The following is a 15384-nucleotide window of genomic DNA, read 5'->3' on the forward strand; positions in this document are numbered from 1 at the left end:
TATCAACAGGTCAAACTCTCCTTTATCAACAGGGGAAACTGTCCTTTATCAACAGGGGAAACTGTCCTTTATCAACAGGGGAAACTCTCCTTTATCAACAGGTCAAACTCTCCTTTATCAACAGGGGAAACTGTCCTTTATCAACAGGTCAAACTCTCCTTTATCAACAGGTCAAACTCTCCTTTATCAACAGGTCAAACTCTCCTTTATCAACAGGGGAAACTCTCCTTTATCAACAGGTCAAACTCTCCTTTATCAACAGGGGAAACTGTCCTTTATCAACAGGTCAAACTCTCCTTTATCAACAGGTCAAACTCTCCTTTATCAACAGGTCAAACTCTCCTTTATCAACAGGGGAAACTCTCCTTTATCAACAGGTCAAACTCTCCTTTATCAACAGGGGAAACTCTCCTTTATCAACAGGGGAAACTCTCCTTTATCAACAGGGGAAACTCTCCTTTATCAACAGGGGAAACTGTCCTTTATCAACAGGGGAAACTCTCCTTTATCAACAGGGGAAACTCTCCTTTATCAACAGGGGAAACTGTCCTTTATCAACAGGGGAAACTGTCCTTTATCAACAGGGGAAACTCTCCTTTATCAACAGGTGAAATTATCTCATTATCACAGGACGACGGCTTTTCCTTTTAGGGCTTCCGTACAAATGCATTCACTTGTATAATAATTATGGTTAAGTTATTTTATTAAGTGGGATTTTTTTAATTTAGTGTTTTTAATGATGTCATTGTAAGATAGACTCAGATCTGTTTCTCAATTATTATTTCATTTTTTTCAGAGAAATCAGCAATGGATTACAGATTGCCCTTGCTTCTATCCTTCTTCGGTAAGAGTTTCAACTTCAAATCTTTCTGTGTTGATGTGATTTTGGTTTCCAGTTTTTATGAGCGACGTGTCCGTCAGTAATCTTTATTTAAATAATTCAAAAGAGTAACACAGAGCTGATGGTAGACCATCGTGTTCTTTTTTTAAATGCCAGAGGAGGACACCAAAGCTGGAAAATTGATCTAGTAGCCGTAGAGGAGTCCACTTCCTGAGCACTGCCGTGGTGCCCTTGAGCAAGGCACCTAACCCCTCAACCAGCCCAGTAGCAGCCGGCCCAGTGTCAGTAAAATCTTTAATCTAATCAGTGCATAGAAAAGAATCGATCAAAATGTGTTTGTCATTGCACAATGTACAAAAAATATCTTTCATCTCACTTTTCACATGACATGATGGTTGAATTGGTGTGTGGGTATCTCCTCTGCAATTATTCAAAATGTTCTCCTGTACCCACACACCCAAGTGTAACCTTTTTGATGCCCCGAGTGGGCGCAGTCCCACACCTCCAGACAACATCGACACACTAATCACAAAATCGAGACAAAAAAATATATATATATCCATCCGAACTTTGTGTGCAGTGTGTGTTTAAAATGTTCAAGTGACTAAATTGAACCGTCAGTGACTGGTTATTTTGGGTTTCTTTCTCCCACTCTTGTGTTATATTTTTTAATCAATGTATCAAATATAAAACTTAAAGCTCCTTTAAGGACCTTTGTTTTTGTGTTGATTTCGGTGCCCCCAGTGGACCCCAGTCGGCGCTGACGGACCACGGCAGGCACGGAGTATGTGTGAATTGGGGGTTAGAGATGCCAGACATTAAAAAAATCTGTTGGACATAATCAATGTTTATGTTGATGTTCTCATTAGCTTCTTTAGGTCCAAATGAGGCATCAATAAATAGCTGAGCTTTAAAGAGGTCATATTCTGCCCTTTTTGGGGTTCATATATTTAATCTATGTATCTACTAAAGTATGTTCACAATAGATAAAGTTATAATAAAGTGTCTGTTTTCATGTACTGCCGCTCCATGCACCGGCTCTCTTCTGACTCTCTCTGAGGCTCTGAAGTGCCCACGTTCAGAGTCCCCACGTGTGCTAAGTCTGATCTGATTGGTCGGCCTGTTGGCTCTGCCGTAATTGGTCAGTCGCTCAGCACGGTCCTCGGAAATATCACGCCCCTCTTACAATATTGGGAATGCAGCCACTTTAGCTCCGAAGGGAGCAAAAACATTAGCACCTTAGCACTACTGTGCTACCGCAGGCTACAGAAGTTAATGGGCGTGCAACATGAGCTGCTGGGCTTGCCTCAACGAGCCAATGGGCTTAGATCAGTGATCTCACACTGACAAGACATCACACTGGCAAATTTTTATCGAGGGGGGCTAGAACCGAGCATTACATACAGCTAATGATGCAGCTAACAGGAGGACGTAGGACAAGCTGCGTTTCTGTGGACTTTGAATTTTTGCACATAGATGTGACTAAAAATGCACAGGACACTTGGAAAACACACTAAAGAGCATATAAAACCAGAAAAAGCCTAATATGACCCCTTTAAAAAATAAAGCATTTACACATTTTTCTGATCAAAAGTTACAGGCATTATAATGTTTAACAGCCAAATATTCTCTTTAGCATATTCCCCAGGATTTTGCACACCCATCATGTATGACCTCCGTGAATTCCACTACATCAACTTAAAGATGAACTGGGCCGACGCTCAACAGTACTGCAGAGCAAAATACACCGACCTGGCTACCATTGAAAGCATGGCGGACAATAACAGGCTCAAAGGAATAGAACCCTCAGAGGCATGGATTGGGCTCCATGATGACCCATTGTCCTGGAAGGGAATTGGTGGCAACGAAAGAAACTCCTGGAGATGGTCAAGTACTGGTGAATTCACTGACAGAGATAACCACAATTGGAGACGATCTGAGCCAAATAACTCAAATGGACAACAGCACTGTGTGGTAATGAATTCAGATACATCATTGGATGATGAAGACTGCAACCGGGAATTGCATTTTGTTTGTTACAACGGTAAGATACATTTAGTAACTGAAAAACAGACTGCAATTCATAACACACATGTTCCTCATGAAGCAGCCAAACTTAAAATAATCTATATCTGTCTGTCTGAATTAAGGTCAGCTTTTCATGTCACTGTACCAGAGTTTTTAACTTTCATACCAGTGATGCCTGGTGCATTATTCTCCAGGCGGGAATTAGTAGTGTGTTAATAAAGTTAATATAAAAAAATGTGAGCATGACAGACAGTGTCAGTTGTCTAATCAAATTAGAGGAAAATGACGTAAGAACAAAACCAATTCACGGCCTATGAAAGTGGGAGGGTCTGGATCCTCGAGAGATGACCCCTGTGGGAAACTTGAGACAAAACAAAAGAGAGGGAAGCCTCAGATCACCTGACTGGCAAAAGTTTAAAGACTTACCAGGAAGTTTATGTACTTACAGAGAAGTTAACCAGTACGACTGACAGGTGGAGACTGACACCAGGCACACAGAACGTGTTATCAAATTAATTTATGTTTAACATGTTTAAGGAGATTTTCTTCACTCCATGTTTTGCGCCCATTATAACAAACTGCTAATGTTAAAGGAGCAATATGTAAATCTGACACCTAGCATTTAAAACGGGTACTGAAGTCCAAATTCAAAACATAGAAGAGTGCTGCCTCCTCCCTAGAGTCAATATGCATGCAGGTTGTCATGTTGCGTACACTGAAGCTTCACTTTTATCTCCTTTATCTCTTCTCCAATATTTATCATAGATTCATCATGTTTCTGATTGTGCAGCTTATATGTAAAAAAGGTTGGGTAGAATCACTTATATCTGAACCAGTTCGCTTGCTTCTTCAGCGATGCAATACCTGTCGGTTTGCCGTTTGCCTGGCAACCCGAGAGGCCTCTATAATGGCCGTGTGGGGGTACATGAAAACCTCCTACTTCTCTGGTCCAAACAAATCCAGAGCATTCAGGAGCAGAATCTAAAGTTAGAAGGAGGACATACTGGCTGCTGCACTGTTGTCAGAGAAGCCAGCACTTCAACATAGCATGTTTCCTTAATGTCTGATCATATAGTAAGGTCACTTTATCATTCAATTCTTCAGTAGATATCTTACATATTGGACCTTTAAATAAGTCTGTTTAGAAATCAAATTATATCTCTTTTTCGACCAAAACAACAAGAATACAAAAAACAACAAAAAAGTCCTTGGTGCACAATATTGAGCAGTTTCTTGTTTTTCATTACCAGAAAATGCAAGGGAACTCCAGTCTTGGAAATTGTCTAACTTGGACAACTTGTTGTCTAACTTGTTGTCCAAGACCAATTTCCATCAGGGGACAATAAAGTGTATCCTTACAATCCTTAAATCCTTACTAATGCAAGGCAGGGAAGTTTATTTATATGGCACATTTCAGCATTACTTAGGCAATGTTTCCAAATGCTGCCAATGTATTTGTGACCAAGGTCACCAAAACCCTTAACCATTTCCACTTATCTGTACAGATCTGAATTGTTTTTTTTACAAACACTACCAGCTTCTCACATTTGCAATCCTTTATCTTTTATGTAGCTGCAAATCCTCCGGGACAGAGAACATTTGTCTTAATTAGACAAGGAATGACTTGGACGGATGCCCGGGAATACTGCAGAAATCACCACACAGACCTGGCTATGATGCAGACTGAACCGGAAGCTCGAGATCTGGGGACAGTAAAAGGTCCTCATCAAGTTTGGATTGGTATGTACCGAGAACCATGGAGCTGGTCCGACAACAGAAACAGCTCCTTCAAAAACTGGAGAAACGGACAGCCAAATAACTACTTGGCTGTCCAGTACTGTGTGTCCCGTAATCCGGATTACACATGGAGGGACAATGATTGTTCAGTGAAGCTTCCCTTCTGGTGCCAAACAGGTGAAAAAATAAATAATTTTCATTAACACTTTTCTGTTGTTTATCTTGCCAGTCAAAAATATTCTTTTGTTGGTTTGTTTGCATGTTTCTCGGACTGACCAGTCCCCAAAAAGAAAATCTACAAGTTGAAGATGAAGATTAAGACTAATGTTGACCTCTCCAATCCCGCTTTAAACACCCAGCTCCTACAAAAGGTAAACTCCACCCACATAGTTGTTTTCCATTCAAAGTCTCTGTGATAAAAGCAGAACTGCAGATGTGAATACTTGTAGAAATCATTTGTGCCTCTCCAGAAGGTGCTTCATTGACGTAGCCTACATTTCCAGCGCTGAAATTGCACTTCCTGGTGTATTTTAAAAGTAACTGGCAATATTTGGAAGAAACAAATACTAGAGAGAATGGCTTATGTGACTTCATGATGTATGAAATCATCAGAACAATGTTTTTACAGACAGACTGTATTAAACTTGGTAATAGTCTCTGTGATGTCATTGGTTTCTGAAGAGACCAGAAGAAGCTCATAATCGGTGTCGTCATATTGGAGAGGCTATCCCTCCAAAACTGTTGGTGCTTTCACACATGCACAAAACTCCTGAAAACGTCCTGAAGTTTTCGGAGCGAGCTGCATGTGTGAAAGCAAACAGTACCCGCAGACAGCATTTCCTGCACGGCGACCGCCATCGATTCCAAAGCCCCCTGCAGTAACTGATGGGTGACGTCACTCAGGCTTCATACTTTAATATTGACAGTCTATGACATCCACCCTGCAGGCCAAATATGGTCACTTTTGGTCGGAAAAAAAACAAGATTGTATTATGTTGTGCTTTATGAAAGAAGATTCTCAAATCAGTAACTTTGTTCACAGCTAGGTGAAGTGATGTCTGAGAAGGACCTGGCTAACGTAAAACTGCGGTGGAGTATTCAACCCAGAAAACAAGAGGAAGAGGAAGACAAGAACGAATGCCCTGCAAATTGATGGCAGGTGATGAAGGTTTTTGTTTTTGTTTGAAATTCTTGCTGACCACAAGAATTTCAAACAAAATGTCCAGGGGTTGTTCAAAGAAAGTTTTCTCCCATTGTCCATCATAACTATCTATCCTAGAGATAAATTGCATGACGAGCTTCTGCAATTGTCGCTGTTTCTATTTAAGTTCTGTGTTTTGGTCCGTACCATTGCCTGACTGCAAACGAGCAACAAAAATAAGTTGATAAGTCGAAATTTGGGTGCAGTGCTGGTCTGTTTGACTGGAATTATTTTGCTGCAATACTTTGATACCCGATTCTGTTTGGTTAATTACGGCAAGTTGCTACAACAGCAACCTGCCAACCACGATGGAGACATTCACGCTGTTATCTAAACATAGTTCAATTAGAGACTTAAGAGTTTATTATTATTTATTTGAAGGCAGAATATGTGATTTTTTTGATCCAGCAGATGTCGCCCTTGAGCACCAGCATGAAACCAAAACAACTCGCGCTGCATTGTTGTGTTAGCATGCTAATGCTAGCGATCTTCATTATGCTCGTATCTTCACACTGCATGTAAATTTACCTGAAATGAGCGTGATCTAGAAACACAGTTAAGCAGTGAGTACAGTATGTTATTCTTCTTTTCTCTAGTCCCTCAATTAAACAACTTTTATACACGAGGGGAGGAGTCAGCCTGCCGTCCGGGCGATGTAAACAAACTGAAGATAGGACTCTGAAAACTCTGAAAACATCACAGACAGTGGGACTCGGGTGTTACACCCATTGTAGACAGTCATGACTCACAGAGTTATTTTCAGAGGATATACTTGATTTTTAAGTGTGAAAAATCACATATTCTGCCTTTAACAGTTTAGGAAAAGATAAATATAAAATGTCTTGTGCGATTGGACTCTGTCATGATGATTTCATGCACTTGGAGGGGTAGCGAGGCCAACAGCAGGATAGGATACCCCCCTAAGGAGTCTAGACTTTGGTGGTGATAGAAGAATGCAGGATGTGATGCGGAGTGTGTTTCTGAGGCTGTATCTGAACTCTGCTGAGCTGGGATGGAGGTGACTGTTGGGAAGGAGGGTTGCAGCGATCACACCGAAATGACAGACTGACTGTGGGAGAGAAAGAACTGGTTTTAAAATTTCAACAGCAGCAGGATGATTGATTCAGAGAGGTTGCGGCAGAATCTGGTTGTTTTACTACTTAAAGAGTAAACACCCTCAATCAGCTGATCACCAGAGCAGGGAGATGGAGCAATGATGTTGAATGAAGGAAAAAGAATCAACGTGTGGGAGAATAAAAACAGTCTTCCTGCTTGAACTTACGCTGAGCTCCATTCCCATTTTATTGATTACTCTGAGCCCTCTGAAGGCACAATGGGACTTTTTAATGTATAAAAAACACTTTAAGTTTTGATTGAGAATATTTATTTTTTAGGTGTTTATTCAATGCTTAGTGAGGGAATTGAACTAACTCTCTCAGAAGTTGTGTTTAAAACTATTATCAGACAAGATTGTGTGTGAACTGTAGTGTTCTGTGTGCTTAAAATAAGATAGTTTATACATATACATTTACTGAATTCTTGTGTTTATGTGTGTTAGAGCTTCGTCACAGTAGTCACAGACTATTATAGTAAACAGAAAACTAAAGCAGGCATCGATGAGCTCCATCAACATATCCCATAAAAAGTGTGCAAACAAAGGTGTAAACGTTTTGATAAGCCGGTTGTTGTAACCACCTGCCTGATTTGAGGGGGTGCTGCAGCACCTTCAACACCCCTACGTCCCGCGTCCTTGAATCAAGCACACATTTCCCCAGGCCTTCAACGAGGGATAAATCCTTACACAGCTGTCACACCCTGACTTCACTTCATTTGCATCCTAAATAGCACATGCTTCTTTTGCATTGATCTCTTTAGGAAATCTGACTTTAAATAGGCAAAATGAAGTAATCCATCCAATATGTAAATAACATAACAATGACTCACTGTTGAACAGGTGGCAGCAGAAATAAAGCAGAAATGTACAAATGCAGTTTCTTCCCTCACTTCATGTTGTCAGCTAAAACAACTAGGGCCGACTGATGTTTGATATGATGAACTAATCACGCCTTCCTGTCTCCCTTGGCTTTTGAGGGAGCATAGAGGGAAGGGAGGTTTGTGTGCAGACGGAGCACTGAGGGAATGCTACTTTAAAAATAACCAATAATTTAATATTTTTGTAGACTTCCTTGTACAACGATAGCCACGTGATGCGCTAATGACTGCGGATATTATCGGCTGACCGATCAATCGGTCGGGCTCTTAGAACTATACCCAATATTTTCATATTTTTGTACACTCTTCAAACTTCCTGGTACTCACAGATCTGGATTTCTTAGTTTTTAAGATAATTGTTAAAATATTGTCCAAGTTGAAACTATTTGATTGGAATCATGTCATGAATTATTAGCACAGCTGTGTGACTACATAACATGGAGACAGTCCGTACATATCAATAACCAGCGAAGAAATCTGTTGCCAATGAAGGTGACCCAAGGCAAACAGCTCATTTGCATATTCAAATATGTGCAGAGGTGCAGCTAAGTACTTGATGATTCTCGGAGATGACTTTCAAACAATCATTGGAGGATGTGAGGGATTTCATCCTTGACAAATCTCCTGGTAGGCATTCAAAAAGGATTTCTAATTTCAACATCATTAAGTACTTATCTGAAGGTAATTGTTCCATGATGAGTCATTTTCTGTGTTTAAGGATCTACATATGTTATTGAATATATTCAGATGCTGTTTATTAGGTTCATTATTTACTGTCACAAGTTATTCTGTTTTATTTTCCATTTGTAATCTTTTTCTTCTCCTGAACATTTGTGTCCATGCTTATACATGCATAATCTGTTTTAGCTCCATAATCACATGGTTGACCTTAAACCTTTTATAAGTTGATCTTAATCGTTTTTTCTGGTAAATGAAAGTACAATGAAAGCGGATGGGGGATTCACTTTACGTTTTCATTGTTCTCAGCTCTTTCAACTATTTGTGTTGCAGTGATTTAAAGAAATACATTTTAGTGGTTTTGAACAATACAGTTTTTTTGGTGTTATAGTGGGTGTGTATGTGGTTATAGTTACAGCGTAGAGGACGTAAATAATAAAAACATAATTTTTAAAACTCTTCTCCCCCAAGCCCACCATTTTCCTTTAAAAGCATGATGTAGGTGGACTTGTGGGTACTGCTGTTGGCGGGTTATAAAGTGTTTCAGTTTTGATAATAACTCGGAACTTAACTTTATTTGCAGTAAGAATTTTGTTCAGATTGGTCCAAAGTAGTGCCCGACCGATATGGGATGTTTGAGGCAGATACTGATATCTATATTAGGAAGAGAAGAAATCAGATATAGATATATCGGCCGATATCTTTATTAGATCTATCTTCAATTTGTAGAGATATAGATAAAACACACACATCTAGTTATCAAACGCTCGTGGAAAAGATATTTAATGAAGACAAGATGGTCACTCGACTTGAAAGTAACTGTGCATGCAAGTGCATCACTGCTTGGCACTCTGGAGGGTGATGTTTGTTGTAATCCATATAGCGCCCTCTGCTGGTGAAAGAGAACTGCTAGTGTGATACAAACATAACATGCTATTTGACTGGTGAATAAATCGAGTAATATCAGCATATCTGCAAAAGAAATTAGCCAATACTGATAGTCACTTAATAGGATAATATCGGCCGATATTATCAGTTGGCTGATTAATCGGTCAGATGATAAATTTCTTGATTTAAACAGCACGGTATGTAAAACAAGGGATTCTGGGTCTTCGTTATATAGCAATGAGTTAGGTCTTTTACCTTCTTTCTGTAAAGTGTCTCGAGATAACACTTGTTATGAATTGGCCCTACACAAATAAAGATTGATTGATTGAAACATTTCCCTCCATGTTTGTTCAAACTTCATCAAAGTTTGTGAAAATTAAATAAAACCTGAAATAGACTGAATTTTGAGAAGAGTTTTTCCAGTTTTGTGATTTATGTTTTTAATGTTGTGAGCATTTAAAGTTGACCAGCCAATAAAAAAAAATAATAAAAAAAGTTTTGGATTTGTGTTTATTTGTTATTGCCTCATGTTGTGAGGTGGTGAGAAATATTCCTGTCGTCAGTGTGGTTCAGTTGGTGGAGAAATTGATAGGTCCACCAATTTGACAACCCAAAAGTAACAAGTTCACTTCACCATCAACGCAAGAATTACACAGGTTCTGAGTACTTATTAAAGGCAAGTACAAGGGAAGGATATCATACCATTGAACCCACAGGGGCGCTGCAAGAACATTAAAACATCATAATGTTACAAATCAGTTTAACGTGTCTAGAAGGAACTTGTTAAATGTTCAAGCACATCGCCAATAGCCACAGCTTGTATCTCAATTTCAGGAATGTTTTATGGATGGGAAAGCTTGACAAGTCAGAAGCAGTGATTAGTTTCGCCTGCAGGTGGTGCTCAAGGATTTAAAGATTTCAGCAGAAGCTTGCAGGGGGGGCAGAGGCTGCAGAGAAGCCTAGGAGTAGAAGTGGCTGAAGCTCACAATGGCCCAGTCGAGTCCATAAACGCATCTCAATCAGATCTACAAATCCATATTTTGATCCAACTTTTGAAGATTTGTTGGGATGTAAAAGCACAATCGTTGAATCAGTTTCAATACGCCCCCTCCTGAATAACTTTGTAAACAAGACACCGATCCCTCTTGAGAAAGATTTCAAAAAGTAATTGTACAGAATATTGGCTTTATTATGAAACCTGGGGCATTTTCCACAGACAACCAATCTACATTTGTACAGATCCATTAATCAGATTTTTGTCGTAATCACAAAAAAGGAGAGACTGTGTTCAGAGCAGTTCACCTGCCTGAGCTCACCAAGGATTGTTTGTAATACAAAACTGGAGCATATTCAGTAACATGCAAAACGTTTGTGATGTTGCAGCCGTGTGCTAGATGTGAAAGTTGCTGCCTCGGACGTGAGTTTTGACCCCGTATGGGAGGAAAAAGAACGAGGTCGAGAATATTTTCTTTTGAGAGGCATCGTGCAAACAGTCGCATGTCCCAGAATACGCTCCAGGAAAAAAAACAAACTGTTCAGAATTGTATACAATCATATAATTTAAAATCCCTAACCCCTGACAAAATAACTATAATAGAAGCAACTAAAGCACACAGCAGTCATTAGGTGTCAAACCCTCCCACCCACCCAACATGTAACATGTATTTCTATACTCATCCTCACTTTGCTTAGGAGTTGCACTCCTGAGTAGTATATGGTCTCGACTCCAACGTTGCCTCAGCTTCTCGCAGGTCTTTGAGCTAAGTGGAAGTTTGGAAACATACTGGGTGTTTTTGAAAAATTAAGTCAAGTTGTGAATTCCAAAGCCAAGAAACCCACTCACTTGTTGCCATTTTTTTTTTATGAACTACGTAGGGAGTTGCACCGCTTCCCTGCAAAATAAATCCACTGAAGCACCCCCCTCCCCTCTCCCATCGTGGCATGGATCACAAACAAAGCCAGAAGCTGTATACAGTTTCCCTTAAAGATCGGCTGCAGCGTAAATCCTTCAGGTATTTCGACGTTTTCATTTAGGAGTGCAATTTGTTGTTATTAGAAAGCATCGACTAAAAATGTGCAGATATCCAAAAACCTGCCAATTCATTCTCTAACTTGGCTTAGACAAACACAAAGCTCCCTGCTTCTCGGACTAAATCGAATGCTTTTCTTGTACTATAGGAAAAGGGTCCCATTTATATCTTAAGGGCTACATTCTCCTGTGGTTACCCCCACACATGCCTATCCATTGTCTCTTTTTTTTTGTATCTGTCATAACTTATAAATATGAGCCTCAACACCTTCCACAGCCAAAAGTGTACTGGCAGGTAACTGGTACTTATCAAATTATATTGGACAAAAGAAAACTAAACGAAACCTAATGGACACTGACATCTATATCCCCAAATATTTTGGCCATTCGTTCCAAACAAACACTAAGTACATTTTATTTTCTTTTTTTTTTTAAAGGAGGAACCAAACAGGTAACAGGAGAACAAAAGCATCAAGAGATCCAATCATAAGTAGGCTTTACTTCAAAAACTGCCAGTCTCATATCCAGAGTGTAAATAACTGTCTTGGTGTTGGAGGAAAAAAAAAAACAGTGGAGGACACACAGAGGGATCGTTTTTTTTTTTTTTTAGTCGATCGCACTAAACCACTCGTCGTACTTCGAAAAATCTCTTCAGGTAGTAAATCTGTCCGAGTGTCATCGCCACCAGAACCAGAGCTTCGAAGAACGACCACAGCACCACTCTGCTGTTCGTGTTGTCGTTGACTAGAAATGAGAAGAAGAAAGCGAGACATTTCATGAGACAACGGTCAAACTTTTTTTTTTTTTTTTTCAAAAAAAAAGGACAATGAACACTGTTATCGGACTGTGACTCACTCGCTCTGTGTATCCTCTCCCGAACCTCCATGTACTCCTGCTCATGCTTTACAGCTGTCATGGCAACTGCCAGCTCATTGATCATCTCCTCCAGCTTGTTTTGGTGGGCTGAAAACAGGAAGACATGAGCATCAGAAATAGGCCACATCATGGTTGTTTTGCACACACACACACACAAAAAGACATGCTTGAGGTATGCAATTCATGCATAACAACTCTGTGACATTCAGTATGTCTCAGGTGATGCCCTCCAATCACAAGAGACATTTATAAATCCAACACTGTGCACATAATCAAACCAGTCACAAACATCACAACTCCCTGTGTATAGTAGAAATGCAAAAATATTAGTTTATACTAATGGGAACAACAGTGGTTAGGGAAGGCGCTGCAGTGCATCACAAACTCAAAAGTCTACGTGTAACAGCACTTCTGCCCTGAGCCCTACCATCCCAGCTGTCACCACCTAAAAAAGGAGGAGAAAAAGCCCCCAAAATAAAAATCAAACAGGATACATGACGGCAGAATACAGTCAGAAAACGGGTTTGCACTCGTGTGGAAAACGGCTGAAGTGCATGACACACAGAGGTTTTCTTCTTTGTATTCATTTGGTCACACGTTCACCCTTTGTGTACCTTCTGTCTCCATGTCTTGGCCTTTGGGCGCTTCTCCGATATCGATGGTGAACATGACGATCTTGGGCGTCATGGTGGACATCTTGTTGCTGAAGCAGAACTTGTAGGTGCCGTCCATGTGTGCTGCGACGGAGTATTTCCCACTGGACTCTCTGTCGCCTTTGTAAATCTGCTTACCATCCGGCCCCGTTATCTAGAAGGGACGCAGGGGAATAAGGAGTCAAAAACTCTGCTGCATGACATGCTATGGCATCAAAACTACCTCAGTGATTATAGAAAGAATATTCCACATGACCCTCAATTGAGGATTCTAAGTCATTAAATATGAATAACCCTCATAAGTACTTTTATTTGACTTGCCAGTACTGCGGGTAAAAAATGCATACTGATAAAAGTGGAAATCTGATCTCTCTCTCTCTAAGACTCTGACTCCATGAATTTACTTCATACTGTACTCAAGAGAAGATCCTCTACAGCGGAAAGTAAAGACCCACAATGTTCAGATTGAATCGAGGAGCTTCACAGACGCTTTACCTCGACTTGATTGTTAAAAAACAGACTTTGTCCTGTACACCTGGTTCTTCTTTTCTACCTGTACCCCATGTTATTATGTATTTCTTTAATGTTTATAATTAGAGCTCCCAACTAAAACCTGTATCTGGTCCTATATTGAAGTAATTTACATATCAGACATCTCACTGACGGAGCCGATCCATGTCACCAATCAAGACAGATCCATTCTCGACTCCGCAGCGGAAATTTCCAAATACACTTCTTTTGATTTATTTGGCTATTTTCAATAATAAATACAATGCAAGCGTTACTACAAAACTTTCAATTATGATTATAAAACCAGTATCAGAACTGGCAAAGAGTGGATCAGTGAATCTCTGTTTTTAATATAACTATGAATGGTATTTCTACATTTCTTAAAAATATACAATGTAAACACTGAAAATGTGTGAATTGTGTTAATTTTCATAAATAAAAACATAATTTAAAAAAAAGAGGACACTGCTGCATGAGGACATTAACAACATGGGGTGGTCAGCTGTAACATATGGCAGCAACATGCATCTACACAGAGACACATTAGTGCACTAATAACATGTAAAAGCAGCATATCTGTAAAAACTACTCAATGCATGGTTTGCAGAAAAACCGGTTAAACTGCATAAAAGGACCAAAAACAGGTTTTGCTACATAGTAGGCTAGCCGGACCAAATGCTAATTCTGCACTTCCTGTATCGTAATGAATAATTTAAGCGTAATTGTCACACATTGTCCAGTAGAAACATGGAAGCATTCTTATTCTTTAGTGATGATTTAATCCGAACTTGTAAACATTTTTGCATGAAAGAGTGAATTAACAACCTGCAAGTCTGACAGCAACTAGTTTCACTTGATGTTACGCAGGCGATGCTAGTTAGCTTAAGCTAGCGCAGGGCCTTACGCGTCACAAGCAGGTGTGTTGTTAAATAGTCATTTCTCCACAATGTTTTGCTGAGGTGATGAGTATCTACAGGGCATATCTCACCTCCACATCGATATCCAGAAAGCCTCCTTCTGCGACCTCGAACATGAGGCCCATCTTAGTGCCGGAGTTGACCCGCTCGTAGAAGCACTCGTCGGCATGGGCGTCTATGCTAACGAAGTAGCCGGACGCGGTGCTCGACAGGACGGCCAGCAACACGACCAGCTCCGACAGGGTAAACATGGTTAAAAACACGACCGCAGCACTGTGTCACAACAAACCTGGCGATACAGAGAGTGCCTCTGCTTCAGTGTATCCTAGAGGGGTGCGGGATGTCGGTTCGTATGGGTGAATAGTTGCGGGGTAAGAGCCGCATCAGCCTGAGCTCTCTGACTGCCACGTACGGGCTTAAACGGCGAACTGCGAGGGACAAACTTCAGAGAGTGCGCCGCGCAAACCTGTCAGAATGAAGCATACGACATGTCAAATATCTTTTATACGGAAGAGGATTAGTACGGAGCCCCTGAAGTGCCAAATCATCTAATTTATGCGCAGAACATATTATATTGTAGGTTTACAAATTGTTCAGAATTTTAAAAAAAAGTAAAATCAGCAATAGAGACACAATTTAAATCACAAAAATAGAAAACCGGATTTTTTTATTTTTTTATTTTTTTATTTGTTCCGTACATGTCAAAACTATGGAAGTCCATTTCCGCCAGTAAAAAAAAAAAGAAAATAATAAAGTCTCATAATTTCGACTTTTTGGAGAATTTTTTTACATTTATTATTGCACGTGAGTTTTTTTTAATTATTATTTTGGGGTATTTTATGTTTTAGGAGATAGGACAGTGGAAAGAGTTGGAATTCAGACAGAGAGAGTGCGGGAATGACAAGCGGGAAAGGAGACACAGGTCGGATTCGAACCCGGGCCACCCGTTTTGAGTACTATAGCCTCAGTACATGGGGTGAGTGAACACTTAACATTAGGCACCTGAGATTTTTCACATCTGTTCCTACACATTA

At 40.0% G+C, this 15384-nt stretch overlaps 2 protein-coding genes across 3 annotated transcripts; one reads left to right on the forward strand and one right to left on the reverse strand.

The window, feature by feature from the left end:
- The first annotated feature begins 3803 nt into the window (after nucleotides 1–3803).
- On the forward strand, nucleotides 3804–6054 carry LOC132992582 (C-type lectin-like). The gene is made up of 3 exons (XM_061062004.1): nucleotides 3804–4783; nucleotides 4886–4977; nucleotides 5649–6054. The coding sequence occupies exons 1-3, from the start codon at nucleotides 4489–4491 to the stop codon at nucleotides 5757–5759; spliced, it is 498 nt and encodes a 165-aa protein (XP_060917987.1). The 5' UTR covers nucleotides 3804–4488; the 3' UTR covers nucleotides 5760–6054.
- Nucleotides 6055–10516: 4462 nt separating this feature from the next.
- Nucleotides 10517–14703, reverse strand: tmed2 (transmembrane p24 trafficking protein 2). Of its 2 annotated transcripts, XM_061060817.1 has the most exons (5): nucleotides 14422–14703; nucleotides 12885–13077; nucleotides 12698–12715; nucleotides 12250–12357; nucleotides 10517–12138 (listed from the first exon to the last, which is right to left on the reverse strand). In XM_061060817.1, exons 1-5 carry the CDS (start codon nucleotides 14599–14601, stop codon nucleotides 12014–12016), a joined length of 624 nt encoding a protein of 207 aa, XP_060916800.1. In that variant the 5' UTR covers nucleotides 14602–14703; the 3' UTR covers nucleotides 10517–12013. The 2 variants fall into 2 exon arrangements, with proteins under 2 accessions (XP_060916800.1, XP_060916801.1); XM_061060818.1 differs by lacking the exon at nucleotides 12698–12715 and having other exon boundaries at nucleotides 14422–14701.
- Nucleotides 14704–15384: the final 681 nt, after the last annotated feature.

This window comes from Labrus mixtus, chromosome 17 (assembly GCF_963584025.1).
Source record: "Labrus mixtus chromosome 17, fLabMix1.1, whole genome shotgun sequence".
NCBI classification, from domain to species: domain Eukaryota; kingdom Metazoa; phylum Chordata; class Actinopteri; order Labriformes; family Labridae; genus Labrus; species Labrus mixtus.

Coding starts and splice junctions, on each gene's coding strand:
- tmed2 (XM_061060817.1), bottom strand. CDS start 14,601: ATGTTTACCCTGTCGGAGCTGGTCGTGTTGCTGGCCGTCCTGTCGAGC. Junction 13,078..14,421: donor TTCTGGATATCGATGTGGAG/GTGAGATATGCC, acceptor CGTCCCTTCTAG/ATAACGGGGCCGGATGGTAA. Junction 12,139..12,249: donor GGAGAGGATACACAGAGCGA/GTGAGTCACAGT, acceptor TCTCATTTCTAG/TCAACGACAACACGAACAGC.
- LOC132992582 (XM_061062004.1), top strand. CDS start 4,489: ATGACTTGGACGGATGCCCGGGAATACTGCAGAAATCACCACACAGAC. Junction 4,784..4,885: donor TCCCTTCTGGTGCCAAACAG/GTGAAAAAATAA, acceptor CGGACTGACCAG/TCCCCAAAAAGAAAATCTAC. Junction 4,978..5,648: donor ACACCCAGCTCCTACAAAAG/GTAAACTCCACC, acceptor CTTTGTTCACAG/CTAGGTGAAGTGATGTCTGA.